Genomic DNA, 19,492 nt, shown 5'->3' with positions numbered 1-19,492 from the left:
GTGGTTCCCCAGCTGGTGCCTCCCACCATTTCTCTGGTCCAACCAGTCCACAACATCTGCTTTGGTTTAAAAAAAGGAAAGCACACCCTCTGGTGGCCTGGGGCAGTTTGTGGTGTGGTCATTACAGCAGAAAGACTCAAAGATGGGTCTCATAAGCACAGAGGAAGCTGCCTTATACTAACTCAGACCATTGGCCCATCTGGCTCAGTACTGAATCATAGAATCATAGAATCATAGATTTGGAAGAGACCACAAGGGCCATCGAGTCCAACCCCCTGCCAAGCAGGAAACACCATCAGAACACTCCTGACATATGGTTGTCAGGCCTCTGCTTAAAGACCTCCAAAGTAGGAGACTCCACCACACTCCTTGGCAGCAAATTTCACTGTCAAACAGCTCTTACTGTCAGGAAGTTCTTCCTAATGTTTAGGTGGAATCTTCTTTCTTGTAGTTTGAATCCATTGCTCCTCCCTCCTCTATGTGACATCCTTTTATATATTTGAACATGGCTATCATATCACCCCTTAACCTCCTCTTCTCCAGGCTAAACATGCCCAGCTCCCTTAGCCGTTCCTCATAAGGCATCGTTTCCAGGCCTTTGACCATTTTGGTTGCCCTCCTCTGGACACGTTCCAGTTTGTCAGTGTCCTTCTTGAATTGTGGTGCCCAGAACTGGACACAGTACTCCAGGTGAGGTCTGACCAGAGCAGAATACAGTGGCACTATTACTTCCCTTGATCTAGATGCTATACTCCTATTGATGAGGCCCAGAATTGCATTGGCTTTTTTAGCTGCCGCGTCACACTGTTGGCTCATGTCAAGTTTGTGGTCAACCAAGACTCCTAGATCCTTTTCACATGTACTGCTCTCAAGCCAGGTGTCACCCATCTTGTATTTGTGCCTCTCATTTTTTTTTGCCCAAGTGCAATACTTTACATTTCTCCCTGTTAAAGTTTATCTTGTTTGTTTTGGCCCAGTTCTCTAATCTGTCAAGGTCATTTTGAAGTGTGATCCTGTCCTCTGGGGTGTTAGCCACCCCTCCCAGTTTGGTGTCATCTGCAAATTTGATCAGGATGCCCTTGAGTCCATCATCCAAGTCGTTGATAAAGATGTTGAATAAGACCGGGCCCAAGACAGAACCCTGTGGCACCCCACTAGTCACTCTTCTCCAGGATGAAGAGGAACCATTGATGAGCACCCTTTGGGTTCGGTCAGTCAGCCAGTTACAAATCCACTGAGTGGTAGCATAGTCAAGACCGCATTTTACCAGCTTCTTTACAAGAATATCATGGGGCACCTTGTCAAATGCCTTGCTGAAATCAAGGTAGGCTACATCCACTGCGTTCCCTTCATCTACCAGGCTTGTAATTCTGTCAAAAAATGAGATCAGGTTAGTCTGACATGACTTATTTTTCAGAAATCCATGCTGACTATTGGTGATCACAGCATTCCTTTCTAGGTGCTCACAGACTGTTTGCTTAATGATCTGCTCCAGAATCTTCCCTGGTATTGATGTCAGACTGACTGGGCGGTAATTATTTGGGTCCTCTCTTTTCCCCTTTTTGAAAATAGGGACAACATTTGCCCTCCTCCAGTCTGCCGGGACTTCGCCTGTTCTCCAGGAATTCTCAAAGATGACGGCCAGTGGTTCTGAGATCACATCTGCCAGTTCTTTTAATACTCTTGGATGCATTTTAATACTCTTGGATTGCCTAGCAATGTTTCTCAAACATAGGTCTCCAGTTGTTGTTGGACTACAACTCCCATTATCCATAGCTAATGGGACAAGTGGTCATGGGTGATGGGGACAGCAGCTGGGGGCCCAAGTTTGAGAAACAATACACAGTGGCAGTGGCTCTCCAGGGTTTCAGGCAGGCAGTATTTCCCGCTCCAACCTGGGGATGCCATCAAGGATTAAATCTGGGACCTTCCACATGCAAAGCAGATGTTCTACCACGGAACACTTCCCCTAAGCCGTGGTTTCTGCAAGGTATGGTAGCTCTTCAGAGTGTCTGGCAGGTGACACTCCCATCGTTACCTGGAGATGCCAGGGATCGAACTTGGGATCTTCTGCATGCAAGGCAGATGCTCTACCATTGAGCTGCAGCCTCTACCCAAAGGACTTAGAAGTGTTGGTGAAGAGCTATGGTCCATTTTCACACTTACTTGCCATTTGCCTGTGTTTGCCCCTGTTGCACTTCATTTCCATCAAGGCACTTCCAACCCCTCATTTTCTCTTCAATGACAGATGCAAGGCTTCAAAGCTCCAGATTTCCACTTCCAAGTGTTTTGCCGACAATCGGCATGACACACAGCTTGTGTTTTTTCCTTGTTGCTTGCTTTTTGTGGCTTCCTCAGCTGTGATACGCATTTGCCTCTTTGGATTTTGACTTTCCAATAGGCACCGTAGTTCATGCTTTCTGCTGGATTTATTGCAGCCAAGGAAGGAGTGAGGGGCATGAGTCAAATGCAGCTGTGATTTGCAGCAGTTGGGTTTTAAAATACTGGAAAGCAAAATAGCGTGTAAGTTTGAGTATGCCTAACTCATGTTTCCCCAAAGTATGAAACACAGCTGTCCTTCGAAACTTGCACCTCTCAAAATTTTGCAATGCAGTTTTCTAGCCAAAAAAATAAAGCGTACAGAAATGCATATATTGGGAGTATTCTCCATTAAAAATGCATATATTGCTGAAAATAATGTACAAAAGTAATTTGTATCAGTAAAAAAATCTTGCAAAAATGTTCATACAGTGCTATCTCAGTTTTTGAGCATCTCAGAAGCCAAACATTTTGGTTTTCAAGCACCAAAAACCTGGAAGTGAATGCTTCCGTTTTCGAACACACCTCAGAAGTTGAATGGCTTCCACTGCATCTCCGCCCCCCCCCCATTTTCTCCATTGACTTTACTGACCACCCTTTGCTCCTCGGTTGTCAAACATTTCAGAAGTTGAATGGTCTTCTAGAATGGATTATGTTTGACAACTGAGGTACCACAGTATTAGGCAAAATTGCATGTGCAAACTGTACCTATCAGGAGTAATGCACACTAAAAGGCTGCTGATTTTTGTGAGGCCTTTTTCTAACAGCAACAACTAAATATCACAACTGATGCAGAAATTTTATGGCCACATGACCCTGATTTCGTCTGATCTCAGAAACTAAGCAGGGTCAGGCCTGAAGGGTACTTGGGAGGCCACTTGGGACTACAGGTTCAGTGGTACCTCGGTTTTCAAATATAATCTGTTCCGGAAGACCATTTGAGTTCTGAAACTTTCAAAAGCCGAAACCTCAATAGCCGACAGCTAGCATTCAGGATCTTGCACTCAGCAGAAGCCGCGTGGCATGTTCAACTTCCAAAAAGTGTTCAAAAACAAGCATTTACATCCGGGTTTACGGCGTTCAAAAACCAAAACGTTTGACTTCCGAGATGTTCAAAAACCGAGGCTCCACTGTAAAGTCTCCACCTGCCCCCAAAATGCTGGGGCTGTCATGAAAACCCTTAAGCCACCAAGGTATCTTATTTTGTCACACAGAGTCCCAAATTCCCATCTTTGTTGAGGTACGCTAACTGGAAATGGCTTCATATTGGGGGGAAAGTGAGTTGGTGACTGAGGCGGCCTTCTCCTCCTTCTCCTCTTCCTCGTCGTCCTCCTCCTTTGTCACCGCTCTTGGGAGTTGGAGAAGGAGGGGTGGGGAAAGAGGAAACAGTCTTGCACCAGGTTCTCCTAGGGAGGGAGCCAGGCAGGCTGTCCAGCTGGTGGTGGAGCAGCAGCAGCAGCAGCAGTGAAAGGAAGAAGAAGGGAGAGCAAGGCAACAGGGATGCCCATGTCTCCATCCCTGCCATGGGAGGCTGTGGCTCTCCAGCCTGGCAGGCCCCCAGCCACTCATCCAGCTGGCCATGCTGAATAAAATGAGAAGGAGAAAGTGAGCCAGGTCAGGCCTGAAGAGAAGGCAGCAGCTGGAGGAGACCCTAGGAAGGAGCAGGCTCTGGGGGGGGGGGTGCAATGGAGATGGGTGTTTCTGATGGGGTGCAGGCAACCCTATGGGGGGCTGGAATTTGAGGGGTGGGGGCAAGGATGTTGTGGTGGTTGAGGGTGGGTGCTGGAATTAGCTGGGCTCTGGTTGTTTGCAAAATGAAAAACTTTAATAAAAATCTTAACATGCAAAAAGGAAAAAAAATGCCCCCCCCAGCAGTGATAGTGATGTGGAATGGAATGTCCCTGTTTTCAACAGAGGAATTTCAGAGGGTATGGTACAGGGTAATGTAGCCTTTAGAAGACAATGTGGTGTGTATTGGCTAGAGTGTTGGGCTAGGTTCTGGGAACCAGGGTTCGAATCCACACTCAGCCATGAAACTCGCTTAGGTGATCTTGGGCCATTCACTGCCTCTCAGTCTAACCTTCCTCACAGGGTTGTTGTGACCAGAAAATGGAGAGGATGAGGAACTATGGAAGCCACTTTGAGCTCCATAGAAGGAAAAAGAAGGGAATGAATGAATGAATGAATGAATGAATGAAATGTTTAGAGCTGAGCTTAAGAATGAGAAAGAAGAAGAAAAGCTGAAACTGACAAATCTGCTCCATCCCTAATGCCCAGGCAGGCTGCCAACTGCTGACCCTGGCTGATAGATCACAACTCTGCCATGTCTGTCTGATGAGTTGATTCCTCCTTCTGAGCACAGGGAGCTGCTCTTCTGCCCATCAGCCTCCCCGTGGAGCCACTTGCTTCTTAAGCACAATCACACTCTTGTGGTTTTGGCTTGAAAAGCAAGTTCTGTTTGGATTTGGGGTTTAAACAGCAGCATTGCTCATGTTCTGAATAACACAAAACGAAAATAATTATCTCCAAAGTATTTAGTCGGTATGTTAAAAAGAATGAATTGTGTGTGTTGTGTTAACTGCCATATGTTTGTCAAAATGCTAATTAAAATGTGTGTGCTTCCTGGGCTATTTTTACTCCTGCATCCCAACCTTGCTCGGCAATCTGCCATAATGAGGGACTAACAGGCAGTTGAAAATTTCAAGCTCCTGTTTTTCAACAGACCTTTAAAAAATATTTTATTTATTTATTGCATTTCTATCCCCTGCCCCTCCTCCCCAAGGAGCCCAGGGTAGCAAGCAAACACACAATTTAAGAACAAAAAGAAAACAAATTAATTCTAAAACAAATTAAAGCATTCTAAAAACAATCAGAATTAAAATGTCTAAAAGCAGTTTCCGTTTAAAATAGTCTAAAAGCTATCACAGTTAAAAACATACTTGCATCCAATGACCACAATTCCACAATGGGGGAACCACCACTGAAAAGGGCCTGCCATGTGTCAGCGCCGGTCAGGAAGCCCTGGTGGCAGCAGCAGCAAAGCCTCATCTGGTGATTATAGGGTCCAAAATAGTTGATACTGGAGAAGGCCCTATGAGTGGGAGTGATGACTAGGCAGAGGATTCCCTCCCCCCCCCCCCGACACACATATTTGATATCTGCATCCTTCCACAAAGGGGGCCTTCACCCTGTGCTGGCCTCCCCAAACAAGACATAAAACTCAGAGCAACTGGGATCAGATAGGCTTAGGCCTTCCAGCCCACATGGTCACTTTCACGTGGAGCTGCCCTTGGCTTCAGTTACAACGCAGGCGGAATGCTTCACTACAATGACACAATTTCCAGCACCTAGAAAATTAGCACATGAGGGATTGATGCGGAATCATGATCTCATAGTGTTGGAGAGGACCTCCAAGGTCATTTAGGGTTGTTGCTCTCCCAAATCTGGAAAGTTGCTGCCAATCAGTGTATACAGTGCTGAGTAAAATAGACCAGTGGTCTGACTTGATATAAAGCAGCATATTCCTATGAGAAGGTGAGGGTGATATTTATTTTCCTCCCCTTTATTTTTTATCTTGCCCCTTCTCCATGGGGCTCTGGGTGTCATATTTCGCTCTCATCCACCCACCCATTATATCTTCATAGCAACTGTGCGGTGGGTCAGGCCGACAAAGGGATGGTTGGTCTAAATTAACCCAGTGAGCTTCAAGGGTGAGCAGGGATTTGTTTGCACACAGGATATTGTAGAGCTTGCAAAGTGTCCTGAAAACCCTCTTAGGAGGAAAGGTTAAAATATTTGGGGCTCTGTGATTTAGTGGGGGGTGAGGGGGAAATCAGTAAGAGGGTACCTGTGGAGGTGCACAAGATTATCCATGATGTCAAAAAAGGTGAATATGGAGTTTTTCTCCCTGTCACATAACCTTGGAACCTGAGCTGGAAGCTGACCGTTAGAAGATCCAGGGCAGGTAAAAGAAAGCACATATTTAGGAAGCACAACTATGGAATTTGCTACCACAAAATGGCCACCAATTTGCACAGCTTTTAAAAGGGAACTAGACAGATTGCATTTTATTTGTTTATTCATAACAATATTTGTATACCACTATACCACTTAAAATTATTAAAGCAGTTTACAGCAAATATAAAAGCATAAAGAGCATAAAAGCATGCAGTAAAAGCTTTAAAAGTTCAAAACAAAAAACTCATAATTTCCTGCATAGGCCTGATGGAATAGAACAGTTTTCAGCAGACATTTAAATGTTGGGACAAAAGGATAAATTCATGCAGGACAAGGCTATCAGTGATGGCTAGTTGTGGTGGCTTATTACCTCCGATATCAGAGACTTGAAACTTTTCTGACCACAAAGATATCTCACTGGCAGGGAAAATGTGACCAGCTAATTCCTTTGCCAGTTGTGAGTTTGTTAAAGTCTCAGGAGCCCAGGCAGAAACCAAAGATGGCAACTCTTTTTGTGGAACTTCACAAGACACTTAAAACTTTTATTTCCTCATTGCATTTTCATTTCCCTTCAAAGGGATGTTTGGGCCACGGAGTTCATGCCAGAGTAGAACACACCCTCCTCTACCCATCTGATTATCCTCACAAAAGTCCTGTGTCAGGATTAGAGAGATAATGGCTGAGCGGATGCTGCCTACGAGCTTCATGGTTGAGTGGGGATTTGAACCCCATTTCCCTTGATTTCAGCCCCACACTCTTAACTGCTATGCTGTGCTGGCCACACTTGTCTTTGTTCACACCCTCTGTCTCTGCCTGGCAAACAGATCTTGAAAACTCATGTGCCACTCACAGCCGCTGAGATTGATTCAACCAACAACCTCCTCCTTGCTTCCTCTCTCTGCCTTGCCAAGGCAGAAGGAAAAGTGCCAGCTGTCAAAATAGGAAGACAAGGCCTCCCAACAAGCTGTTTGTAATGTCTTTTTAAGGTTGCAAAGAAAGCCGACATCAATAGCAAATAAGATCACTGCTAGCTGCATGGTTCGCAGCAATGCAGTATTTTCTTTTATGAAAAGAAAAACAGGTGGCCACATGACCCAGAAAGCTGTCTGTGGACAAACGATGGCTCCCCCGGCCTGAAAAGTGAGATGAGTGCCACAACCCCATAGTCGCCTTTGACTGGACTTAACCATTCAGGGGTCCTTTACCTTTTTTCTTTTTTCTTTTACACTTCCAGTATATAACTTGTGATCAGCTTAAGTGCAAGAACACCTTTGGCCAGATATGCCCCCGTGACCACTTTGTTCTGCAGAACTGGTTCCATTGTAGGTGCTGCACGATACCCATTCAGCGCTTGTAAGCAATCAATCTTGTAGTGTGGCAGCACCTGGAACTCCTTGCGTAGTGACATCAGGCAGGTGACTTCACTGTACTCTTTCTGGTGCCTGCTAGAAAAAATTTTGTTTCAGCAAGCCTACCCAAATATGCAGAATGTTGTGTTTGTTTGTTTGTTTGTTTTTTAAAGTGAGTTTATCACTGACTTTTATTTTTCCCGAACATTTTAAATAGTTGTTTTTAACAGCTTTTATTGCTAATTTTATTGTTTTGTTCATTTTGCAAACCACTTGGAAAGTTTTTGTAAAAACAACAACAATCAAGCAGGATAGAAATTCTATGAAATAAATGAATAAAACCTCTCCACAGTTAGCAAGCATTGGGATAGCAATGTGCACAGCTCATTTCAATGGAGCAGTAGAAGCTGGCTCATTTGGATGAATGGGGCAGTACCTCACTAACCTCAGCTGTCAGTCAGCCCCCACCTGTCTGCTTTCTCACCTGCATCCAGCCTAAAGGAGGGCCCTGCCTGTCAGCAGCATCCTCATTGGTCTCAGTGTTGCCTCATGTAGTATTCAGCAGGGAGGAGAGAGGAGGCAAAGCTAGACTCAGCTGGCTCTGCCTGTCATTGGCTCTAGTGCTGCCAGGTGCTGGGCTCCATGCTTACCAACCACAGTGCTGGATCATGCCCCTGATAATCTGAATCAGGCTGCCTTGCAAAAGAGCTTGCTGATAAGATTTTTCCACTTCCAAAGATGTCTGTTTAAAACCCTTGTTAAAGCACAGTAATTGATAACAACACCCTTTTTGGAAATAACACCCCTCTCTTAAAAGACCACTTTGCTTTTTAATAAGAAGTGACTCTTGTCCAAAGAGGCAGTAGCAGTGTTTTCAATTTAGCTACAGTCAGGGAGCTCAAATAGGAGTTCAAAGGAATTTCCCCACGATAAGCAAAATGTAGTTGGTAATGACATTCCTCAGTAATTAAATGCCAGGGTGATATAACGGAAGTGGCGTCCGCTGTACTGTTTCTTGGGATGAAGAACACTGATGAGGTGGGTCAGGGGGGTCCTGTTAGCCAGAGTGATGGAGAAATTTGTGTCTGTCTTCAGTGTGGTGCAGGGAGCAGAGTGTTGGGGTGGAGAAGACAATTTTAAAACATTGTTCAGCCACAACAAGGACTAAGTGATTGTGGCTACATCAGGCCTGGGGGGGAAATGTGGTCCTCCAGTCCTTGGTATCTGGCCAGGACTCCTCTCCCCAATCATACTTCTCACTGTCTCTGCTTTCCACCCCAGCTCCATTTGCCTGACAGCAATCTGTCCTTGAACTCTGATCATGCTTGCCTAGTGACCTCAGTGGTGCAGAGAGCCTTCCATCAGCTTTGGATAGACTTGTGTCTCTATCTGGACAGGGACAGCCTAACTACTATTGTCTATGCTTTGGTAACCTCTAGGTTAGATTCCTGCAACACATTATATATTGGGCTGCCTCTGAAGATGGTTCAGAAACTTCAGCTAGTGCAGAATTTGGCAGCCAGGTTGCTGTCCTCTGTCTGCTGCCAGAGGCCCATGGAGGTGGTAGGTGAGGTTCAGCATGGAGATTATTGTTAATAGCAGGTATGAAGGAGGCAGGTAGGATTTTCAGAACCTGGGAGAGCTCCAAGAGAGCTGACACATTGCTCCAACAAGAGTTAGAATGTAAACCTAATGTGCCTAAAGTAGGCCAATAACTACTCAAATTCTACCTTTCCTTATCTAAGTTGGAAACATCTTGGAGGCAAAGCTGTGTGGCTTGAAGTCTTAAGCTTCAACGCCTCTGAGCAACTTGCCATCTCTGCCTGACTCATCTTAGTGGTCCTGTTGCATGCAGAAATTCAAATGGGGGTGAAGATCATTTCCTTGAGCTGTCAGGGAGAGGAGCCATGGTTCATTTTGATCAGGACATGGCTTGCTCTCTTCGGAGCGTGACTCTCTGCTGCTGTCAGGGGACCCATCAGTCCATCTCCCTGACCTTTTTCTAAAGGCAGCCTGTTGGCTTTTTAACCCCAGCAGGCAAGTGAAATGCCATTAACTTTACAAAGGCAGAAAATTAATCCATCATCTGTAAGAGCCTCTGAAGGGTTCAGTGGAGGGCACTTTGAATGTCGGAAAGCTTGGAGGAAACTTGCTGTGCCAGTCTTCAGCAGGGGAAGGGCTTAAGGAGCTACTTAATTTTCTATTGACTTAAACATTTTCATTGCTTGGGTGCTTTGACTGATGATTTTGAGCTGCCAGCAGTCAATGATTATGTCTCTTTTGTCTTTGCCATTGTTCAGGTGGGCATCCATAGCTCAGGGAATTAAAATTGTGAAAGGGGCTTGAGTACAGTGGCTCTTGAAAGGTGGCTGATAATTCTGTATATGGCTGCTGGATTGGGTCAAAGACCCATCTAACCCAACATGCTGTTCTCACAGCTACCAACCAAATGCTTATTATAATAATTCTGCACGGGGAACGACATCCCGTCATTTCACCACTTGTGGTCCTTTGTAGCTTTCTCCTGGGGAATAGAGACTGTGTGTGTGTGTGTGTGTGTGTGTGTGTGTGTGTGTGTGTGTGCATGAGCGCACCATGTGTGGAAGATCCATGTCATAAATCCCTAGTTCAGCACTCACCTCTAGCCATCGGCAGAAGCTTTCCTTTGGCTGATGAATTCTCAGCCTTGCCCACATGACGCCTTCTTATGAGCCAAGTAAGCAGGTTGAGGTTACCGGGGCTGCATTTTGAATCTTATCAAGAAAACTAGTTCCATTAAGATATACAAATGGGGAAGGCTCCCATTTAAGATATGCCAACAATGAAGCAGGTTGTAAGCTATGGAAATAAAATAGATACATTTGCTGTTATTATTATATTTTAAATTAATTAAGCGGGGGCAATAGTGGAGACCTCTTAATTAAAAGCGGGAACTGTTGTGTGGAACCCAGCTGATGAAGCTCCCACGTCCCCAGATCATTTGACAGTTTTTAGTGTCCTTCTTGCACCTTAGGAAAAGGGGTTTGGGGCTCGGTTTTTCTTTGTTTGTTTATTGTTCCATCTTTTCTGTTCCTTTCCAGTTTTCCTTACGCAATTTCTCCAGTCTGCCCCCTTTGTCTCAACATCTCTAAATCAGGCTATGCGGCCTCACGTGGCCTCAGTAAATGAACTCAGCAGCATTTGAGATCTTGAAGAATCCTTTAAAGAAATAGGCAACATAGCTTTGAGGGGGAAACTGTGGGATGTTTACAATGTGCCTCTTTTTTTGCAGCATCCACATCATCACATCAATGGCATCAAAATGGCAGTCTGTAGTCCCCACCCATTTAATCCAATTTATTTATTTAAAATATAGCATTATTTCTCAAAAACAAAATCCAAAGAGGTTTACAACAACCATACGACATGAAATATTATTATTTTTAGAAAAACCATGTAAAAATAAATAAAAATAAGAGACCACCCACTAACTGGCTACCCAGTTAGATGGGCTACCCAGGTGGATGGGGTAAAATAAGAAAGTTGTTGTTGTCCCTACATTCATTGGAGTCATGTTGGAGGGCACGCTCAGAAATGTCCAAGAGGTTTTCCGCTTGCCCTGTGCAGACCCTCAGACTTGGGTCTGAGCAGTTTTCCCTTTGCCCTGTCGCTTTTCCTCAGAAAACCTGCTTTTTAGTGATAAATCGGAACAAATAGAAATCTGCTGAAAACTCAGTTGCTGTTTGCTCTGATTCAGTGCTAAACCATGAGTTTTCCCCCAGGTGAAAGTGGTGAAGCAAACAGAAGTGTAGGTAAGCCCTAAGTGCCAAGGTTTTTAAAAGTTATTTTTTCTGGTCTGGAGTTTGAGTCAACCATGTGAGCCCCCACCTGGAGTCTGAAGCTGTCCAAACAGACAGGTTTACCACCTCTGTTGGAACAAGGTCAAGAGACATTTCTTGAAAGCATATTAGAGTGATTGCCACCCGGAGCACATTGATGTCAGCACATGAAAGCTAAAGAGGAGTCGTGTTTTCAGAGATCTAAATAATGCCTGGAGAGCAACAGTCAGCGATGCCCTTGACTCTTCCTCCTGCACCCACCAGGAAGGATTTGCTTGTTTTCAAAAATCACCAGTGACAAAGTTGCCTGATTAGACTAATTGTCCCATCTCTCTCGGCTCAGGGAAAGGAAGGTGGCATGATGAGGGCCATTAGCAATGCACCTCATCAAGATTGGGTAATTTTGCCAGTCACTTGTCTGGGAATGGAGCAGAGACGAGAAAGCACTGCTTCTACTTCTGTTGCCATACGCTGCTTTTCAGTGTGAGAAAGTCTTCACTTCTGATGTGGGGGTGGGTGGGCAGGGGATATACGTAATGAAGTGCAAGAAAAGTTTAAACTCCATGTAACTGCTCACTGTTTCTGTAAAATCTGTGGCTGTTGAAGTGTGTGTGTGTGTGTGTGTGTGTGTGTGTGTGTGTGTGTGTGTGTATGGGAAGCGGATGAAGGGAAATGGAATTAGTATGAAAAATGCTTCCATCACATCACTGTGGTCTGTGCATTCTGATGTGAACGGGCCACAAGTTCCATTTCCAGCCCCTAAACTCCTAAGAGAAATGGCCACTCTAAGGAAATTGTAAGGGAATTTGGCAAACAGGGTTACGGTTGCCAGTTTGCTTAATGAAACAGAGGGTGTGTGGAGTCTTGCATGCCCTGATCTGTAGGTCATAAGTCACAGATAGGGAGCCAACGTTGTGGACTCCATCCAGGTCACCAAGACCAATGGTCTAATATCATCAAAACATCCAGAGGGCTGCAGGCTCCTCATCCCTAATCTAAACAGTCATTGCCACAGTAATAGGCTCTTGAACAGGCACAAATGAAAGGACCTCACCTTGACAACAGGCAGCCCACATCATCAGCAGAGCACATAATCTGTATGTGGGAAAGCCTTGGGTTCAATCCCCAGCAGCCCTAAATTAGATCTTGTTCCGAGTTGATTAGCATCATCATCATCATCATCATCATCATCATCATCATCATATAAAAATAAAAAAACCTAAGTGGGAGGTAGGGATGTCAAAGAATTCTGACAGAAACAGAAGCAGAAGATGTGGGTGTTTGCTTATTTTTCCCAAGTCTGGAATGGAAATCAATTTAGGAATGCAATCAGTGTTCACTGTTTTTGTTGCTTTTGGTTTGCAAATGATACCTTATTATTTATATCATGGACCCACCCCACCCCGCCCTGCCATCACATTTGCACTGTGTTTCCTTTGCATTGAAATGAGCTGGGTGGAAGGAGATGACAATGTAATTGATTATGTCAATAGTGTAAGTTAAGTAATTTTGCTGCAATGGGCAAATGAGATAAATGACACAGTAGCATTTGGGGGTGGGAAGTTCAACCAAGTAGAAGAGTTGCAAAAGACCCACCCCTCTCAGCCTGAAACCCTGGAAAGCCAGTGCAAGTCAGAATATTGCAAGCTTCCCCAACCTGGTGCCCTCTAGATATTTTGGAGTTCCATTCCCATCCATCCCAGATAGCACAGCCAAGATCATACGCTGGGTGGGGTTAATGGGAACTGGAGGAACCAGGTTGGGGAAGCTGGAACAGATAGTTCAATTCCCTCCCAGCATTTTCATCTGCCCATGTAAAAAGTAGTAACCACTTCTTGCCTCCCAATCAGGGCCACGACAGTGGGGAGCCCCTCCCATGCCCGTCTCTTAGCCATTCTGGTTGTGAGCCCAGCAGGGCAATTTAAGGGTGCAAAGGGGGTAACTGATCACCATGAGACAAATAATCTTATGCACCCTAAAAACAACCCTCAGACAAGTATGCAAGTAAAACTTCATCTCATGATGTACTAGGGTCGTCCCGGATTATTATTTTTAGCCAAATGAATACAAATTATCTGGGAAGCAAAACAGCTGCATAACATTCTGGGAAGAAATGTAATGTTTTGCTTGTGCCTCATTCAGAAGGTCATCACCTCTCAAATGGTGGATTAAGTCACAGGTTGAATTGAGCTCACTTTCATTAAGCTGCACGTGTCTTATTTATTTAAAGGTGGCTCTGAGGATGACTTGGTTCTCATCTTGGATGAGTGCCTGGCCTTCCTTAAAACTAATTAGCAACCTATCTCTGCTTATCTAAAAGGGAGAGACTCCATGATTTGCACAGCCCCTGGTAGCTGGCCTGATTTTCCTTGGTGAAAGGGTCATAGCGCAGGGGGGGGGGGATTGCACAGCAATCCAGGTTCAGCCTCCAGGTTCAGTCCCTGGCAGGTTCAGTCCCTGGCATCTCTAGACAGAGCTGGAACGGAGCCCTGCCTGAAGCCCCGCAAAGCCCACTACCAGTCAGGGTGGACATAGGGCTGGGCAATATCTGGTTTTAAGCATTGTGATGCATCACCAGCTAAACATTGTGATATGCCAATATATCACAATGTCTGAAATAAGGATTGAGCTGTGAGGAGGCAATGGCTGGCTTCACGGTTTTCCCCGCATTGTGATTTTTGTGTAGCGCGCGCGCGCACACACACACACACACACACACAAAGAATGATTCATGATATATTGCCAGGTCAAAAATTATGAAACCAACATCACAGTATGGACTTCAAACTAGACTTGGACAATATATTGATATATCACCGTGCCCTGGTGGACAGTATTGAGCTAGATGGACCAATGGTCTGACTCGGGTTAAGGCAGTTTCCTGTACTCCCATTTGAGTAGAAGGTCATAGCTCAGTCTTAGAGCAAGGACTTTGCGTGCTCCAGGACCAATAAAATGATCCAAACACGTTCAATAACGAGGTGCAGCAGCATGGCAGGAAAGGCAGGCAGTAGGAAGGGCAGCCAGCATATTCAATATTTAAAACACTGTGGCTGGGCATCTAGGAGTGTTCACAGCATAGTTGCATGTATGATTACATGAAAGTGGATCTCAGTGGGTTCTGTGCTGACTGATCCTTGGGAACCACGTTTGGGTGCCACCAGGCTATATTCCTTGCCCACCTAGACCAGACTAGGTCTCTGTGTGGCTGTCCAGGGTCTCGGGTCCCTCCCCTTCCCTGCTGCCTGATACTTTAAAATTGTTCTAGCTGGGAATTGAACCAGGGACTTACTGCATGCAGAGCCTGTGCTCTCCTGCTCAGCCATGGGGACTCCCCCACTGCAGCTTTGATTTCTTTATTTCCTTTCTCTTGGCACTTCAGCAGATTTCTCATAGCACCCGGTTTGGGAACTACAAACCTAGGGGCTCCCTAGGGGTGAGTGAATCCACCAGCTTAAGTTTCTCCCAGTTTCCCATTTTATTCCAGTCTTAATTTTTCACAGTAATTTGCAGTTTCTTTTTAAAATCCCTGTGAAAATTCACCAGCAATTTTAGAGCAAATTTCTCTTCATATACGTATTTTGTATGCAATTTTGACTAACGTGCCATTTTTATTTTGCAAAGCCCTCTCCCCGATTTCTGCTTGCTGATGTATTCTTACACACATTTTTGTATCCATAGTTTGGCTAGAGAGCTGCAGCACCAAAATTCAGAGAAGTGTGAATTTCAGATAATTGTGTTTTCGTTCCCGTATTGGTTCAAGAAATGTGAATTAGGCCATTTTTCATCCAGATGCAAAGGGATGAATTTCTCCTGCAGGTCTCATGTGCCACCCAGTGCAATTCTGAGCCTCAACTAGGTTGTTAAGTACTAGTGTGAAACCCTCCCCCAACTAATCTGTCTTCTCTCCCCTTGCTTCTCTTCCTCTCTCTCTCCCTCTCTCTCTTTCTGTGTTTCAGATTATGCTTGGCCCTTACCTAAACAATTGTGTCCAATCTGGATTTCCTTAGATGTCCTCTTTTCTACTGCCTCTATCATGCACCTCTGCGCCATCTCTCTTGACCGCTATGTTGCGATCCGTAACCCCATCGAGCACAGCCGGTTTAATTCTCGCACCAAGGCAATAATGAAAATTGCTGCTGTTTGGACCATCTCTATAGGTAAGTCACCCTCCCTTGTTGCCAGCTATAACCTTGTGAATACTGGCGTGGTTTTCTTTTTCCAGCCTCTATTTACTTTGAAAAAACTTCCATAAATTTCAGTTAATATGGGTTGCAATCACTGATGATAATGGACTGTTGCTGCGAACAATAAAGCTTTCTTTTTAATTGGCTGGCAGAGTTTATTAAGCATTATACTTCACCTTCCAATATCAATTATGATACCCATAGGGGCAAGCCAATCAATATCTGAAGCTGGCCAAAACCCAGCCTATTGGACAAGGGTTGTGTGAACAGCATAGATACATCTGCAGCAAAGAGTTGTTGGGTATGTGCAGGTGTGTAATCTTCTGCACAAACTCTTAAACATGTTACCTTTAAGATGCCAGCAACCCCTCTGGGTTTTATTTCTAAGTGATCAGTTCCCCTGAAGCCTGAAGTACTGCCATCCACTGAACCTCCTCAGCATTCTGCCAACTGAAATGTTGCTTGTTCTTCATGCCTTTCACATCCTGCATCTCCCACCAAACAACTGTACATTTTGTAAGTGAGAGAGTAGCATGGAAAGTGGTAAATGTTGAGAAGGTCTTGGCCCACTTGGTGGGTGGGTTCCTAGGGATGTTAAGAAAGCAGAAATATCCATTCCAACCTGCATTCATCACCACCAGTGCTGCTTCCATTCCACTGCACTTTGGTTCCCACCAAGTACTCAGTAGTTCACCCTGCAGCCCACTATTTGATGCAAGCGATGTGAGTTACTTAACTTGCATAACTCTTTATGAAGCTTACATTCAATGTAAAGGAAATGACAAAACAATGTGGTGGTGACACATTAACTGCTTATTGTTTGCAGACTTAAAAACAATATGAACAAATAGTGATCATATTCACTTGACTGGTTTTCCATTGCTTACCAAAGACAAACACATGAATGGCAGCAATTTTTGCTTCCTTTCCTGTTTTTGGTGGAATTCTCTGACATCCCTAGCTCTGACCCAGGTCAGGTTTCTAGGATGGGCCCAGGACATTTTACTAGCTGAGACAGAGCAGCAAATGGTGTGCCCCCCACCCAAGTCAAAGGGTTGTCTTCAATGTTAGTCCTACTCAGCGTAGAACCACTGGAACCAAAGGACATGACAAACTCAGTAAATTCAATTAGTCTACTTTGAGTAGAACTTGGGTAGAACCCAAGACTGGTAAGTGATTTTGTTGCCTGAGATGCAGGGGTATCTGACATTTGTAGAACATTAGGCATGAGTTGGTTCCTCGAAAGTCACACTGTCCAACTTCTGCAGATCAAAAACTGGGATGTCCTTCTTCCTGGATGTGCTCCCTGGTGAGTCACGTGGTCTATGCTGTGCTCTCCCCCCCCCCATGTTTTTTTTAGGGCAAAATCTTAGTATATGCCATACCAGCCTTGCTCTTTAAAAGCCAGAGAAGTGTCACTGATGTTTTAGTCAGTGTAGATGTATCACAGATATCCAAAGGTTAGCCCTGCCAAGTTAGCATCCTTCTCCACCCCCACCCACAATTTGATGCCATATACTCTGCTCACAAAGGAGCCAGGAATTAAGCCGGATGATGCAATAGCTTCAGCCACTGCTTAATGCAATCTTGGGTTGTGGGAAAGCTTTTCAGGGGAGGGTTGCCTGGAGCAAGTTTTTGAAGGTTGTGGACAAGATATGTGATCCTTTCTTCTGTTTCTTTTGTAGCTGATTAAAATAACAATTTAAGTTGGTGGGTATGGAATGTTTTGGGTGGGCAGTCAGTTCAAGATGGCTGGCCATCCTCTCCCTGTACTTGTGGAGCCATCTGGTGGGCAAGTGGGCTAACCTTGTTTCTCCCAAAGCTCTGTCTGTTTAGCCAGTGCTTGCAAGAATGTGTATAAATAAGGGAAATGAAATAGAAACATTAGTATATTGGGAGAAATGTCCACTAAAATGCTGGCAACTTTTAAAATGCAAACTGATGTCTAATATCCGCTAGGAATGAAAGAAACTGACGCAGGGAGAGTTGCTCATCCCTATTGTTAAATGAAATTATCATTATCCATTCCAAGCATATAAGTGGGGTTATAAAATGGGTTATAAATCTAAACTGAAATAACGTATTTTGCTGCTCCTGCTGTTGTTTTTGGCCTTCCCTTTCCGAATGGATCTCTTCAGGGATCTCGCTGCCCATCCCAGTCATCGGCCTGCAAGACGATTCCCGGGTGTTTGTGAATGGGAGCTGCGTCCTCAATGATGAGAACTTTGTCCTCATTGGTTCCTTTGTGGCGTTCTTCATCCCGCTCATCATCATGGTGTTTGCTTACTGCCTGACCATCCAAGTGCTGCAGAAACAAGCATCTGTGTTCCTGTACGGGGAGGCACCCAAGCAGAGGAGGAGCAGCATGAGCTGTCTGAAGAAGGAGAACAACACGGAGAACCTCTCCATGCTCCAGAACCATGAGGCCGCATCCCACTTGAACTCTCCTGTCAACAAGGAAGGGGTGCTGTTCCGGAAAGGCACCATGCAGTCCATCAACAATGAGCGGAGGGCATCCAAGGTCCTGGGGATTGTCTTCTTTCTGTTCCTCATCATGTGGTGCCCCTTTTTCATCACCAACATCATGTCTGTCCTCTGCAAGGAAGCCTGTGATGAGGCTCTGCTGGGGGAGCTCCTGGATGTCTTCGTTTGGGTGGGCTACATCTGCTCTGGGGTCAACCCCCTGGTATACACACTCTTCAACAAAATCTACCGCAGGGCTTTCTCTAACTACATCCGCTGCCGTTACAACAATGGCAAAAAGTCAGCGCAGCGGCACAACCAGTGTCCAAACGTCTCAACAACAGCTTTATATGGGAAAGACCTCAATTTGAACAGTTACCGCAATGGGAATGAACTCAACAGCATGGAGATGGACGAGACGGAGGATGCTTTGGAAATGCATGTAGGAACCTCAGAGCTCTCGATAAACAACTGCAGTGGCAAGAAAACGAGTAGTGTGTAAGACTGTTCAAAGACACATCTATGCTCCGGATTTCGTTGTGGCTCAGCTACAGACAATGTATGTGTTAATCAAAGAATGATGTAAATAATGCATTCTGAACAAAGCAGTCTCTCCTTTTTTTAAATTTGAACTTTCACATTTGTAACTCATTGCTTTCCATCATTCCTAAAGCAGAATCTGTACTTACTGTTAAAAGCAGAGAAGGCAGAGCCTCTATAGGAACAGTGGGTACAAGACCCAAAGTGGCATTTGTTATTTTGCTTCTGAAATGTTGATTTTTCTCCCCTTGCTGCATGAACAAAAGTGCTGACTATTAATCTCAGGTGGTATTTTTTTGAGTCCTCAATGGTCCATTATGAGTAGTCACAAATCAAATAAAGGGATATGGGCTTGGATAGTTCAACGTTTCTTGTGCTAGCATTGATAGCAAACCCTGGATAAATGCATGTTGTGCTTGGTTGTGGTGGATGAGTTGATGAAAATGACTACCTGGATGAATGACAGCTGTGGGAAAAGATTAATCCCAGGCTAAGGGATCATTAGAAAAGGGATCAAAACAAACCTGTCAATACCACCATGCCTTTAAAGAAATAATGTTTCCACGTCTTCCTTTTATTTTTTAAAGGATCTTTGTAGAACTGGAAATGGTGCAGAAGAAAGTAACCATAGGGATCAAAGGCCTGGGATAACTCCCCTGTGAATAAAAGCTACATTATATTTGCAACTTTTTAATTTGAAAAAGAAGTTGAATAAAGGTGGCATGTTAGTGGTGTATATGATATTGCATGGTGTTGAGAAAGTGGACAAAGGGTTTCCCCCACATCCCCCCTCTCAAAATACTAGAACCTAATGGGGCCATGCAATTGAAGATTCAGGAGAGATAAAAAGGAGAATTGT

The 19,492-nt window shown here is 44.7% G+C and overlaps 1 protein-coding gene across 13 annotated transcripts in view; it reads left to right on the top strand.

Annotated features, from left to right (window-relative positions):
* Positions 1–18,998, top strand: part of HTR2C (5-hydroxytryptamine receptor 2C) — a 248,232-nt gene extending 229,234 nt beyond the window's left edge. For all 13 annotated transcript variants that reach the window (XM_083486476.1, XM_083486474.1, XM_083486484.1 and 10 more), the window contains 2 exons: positions 15,403–15,603; positions 17,769–18,998. In XM_083486476.1, coding sequence (XP_083342602.1) covers positions 15,403–15,603; positions 17,769–18,595 — 1,028 coding nt within the window. In that variant the 3' untranslated portion in view covers positions 18,596–18,998. The remainder of the gene's footprint in view (positions 1–15,402; positions 15,604–17,768) is intronic.
* Positions 18,999–19,492: the final 494 nt, after the last annotated feature.

Source organism: Podarcis liolepis (assembly GCF_965112155.1).
Source record: "Podarcis liolepis genome assembly, chromosome: Z".
Lineage (NCBI taxonomy): Eukaryota > Metazoa > Chordata > Lepidosauria > Squamata > Lacertidae > Podarcis > Podarcis liolepis.
The sequence above is the reverse complement of the archived record's forward strand: the minus strand, read 5'-3'. Positions and strand labels throughout refer to the sequence as shown.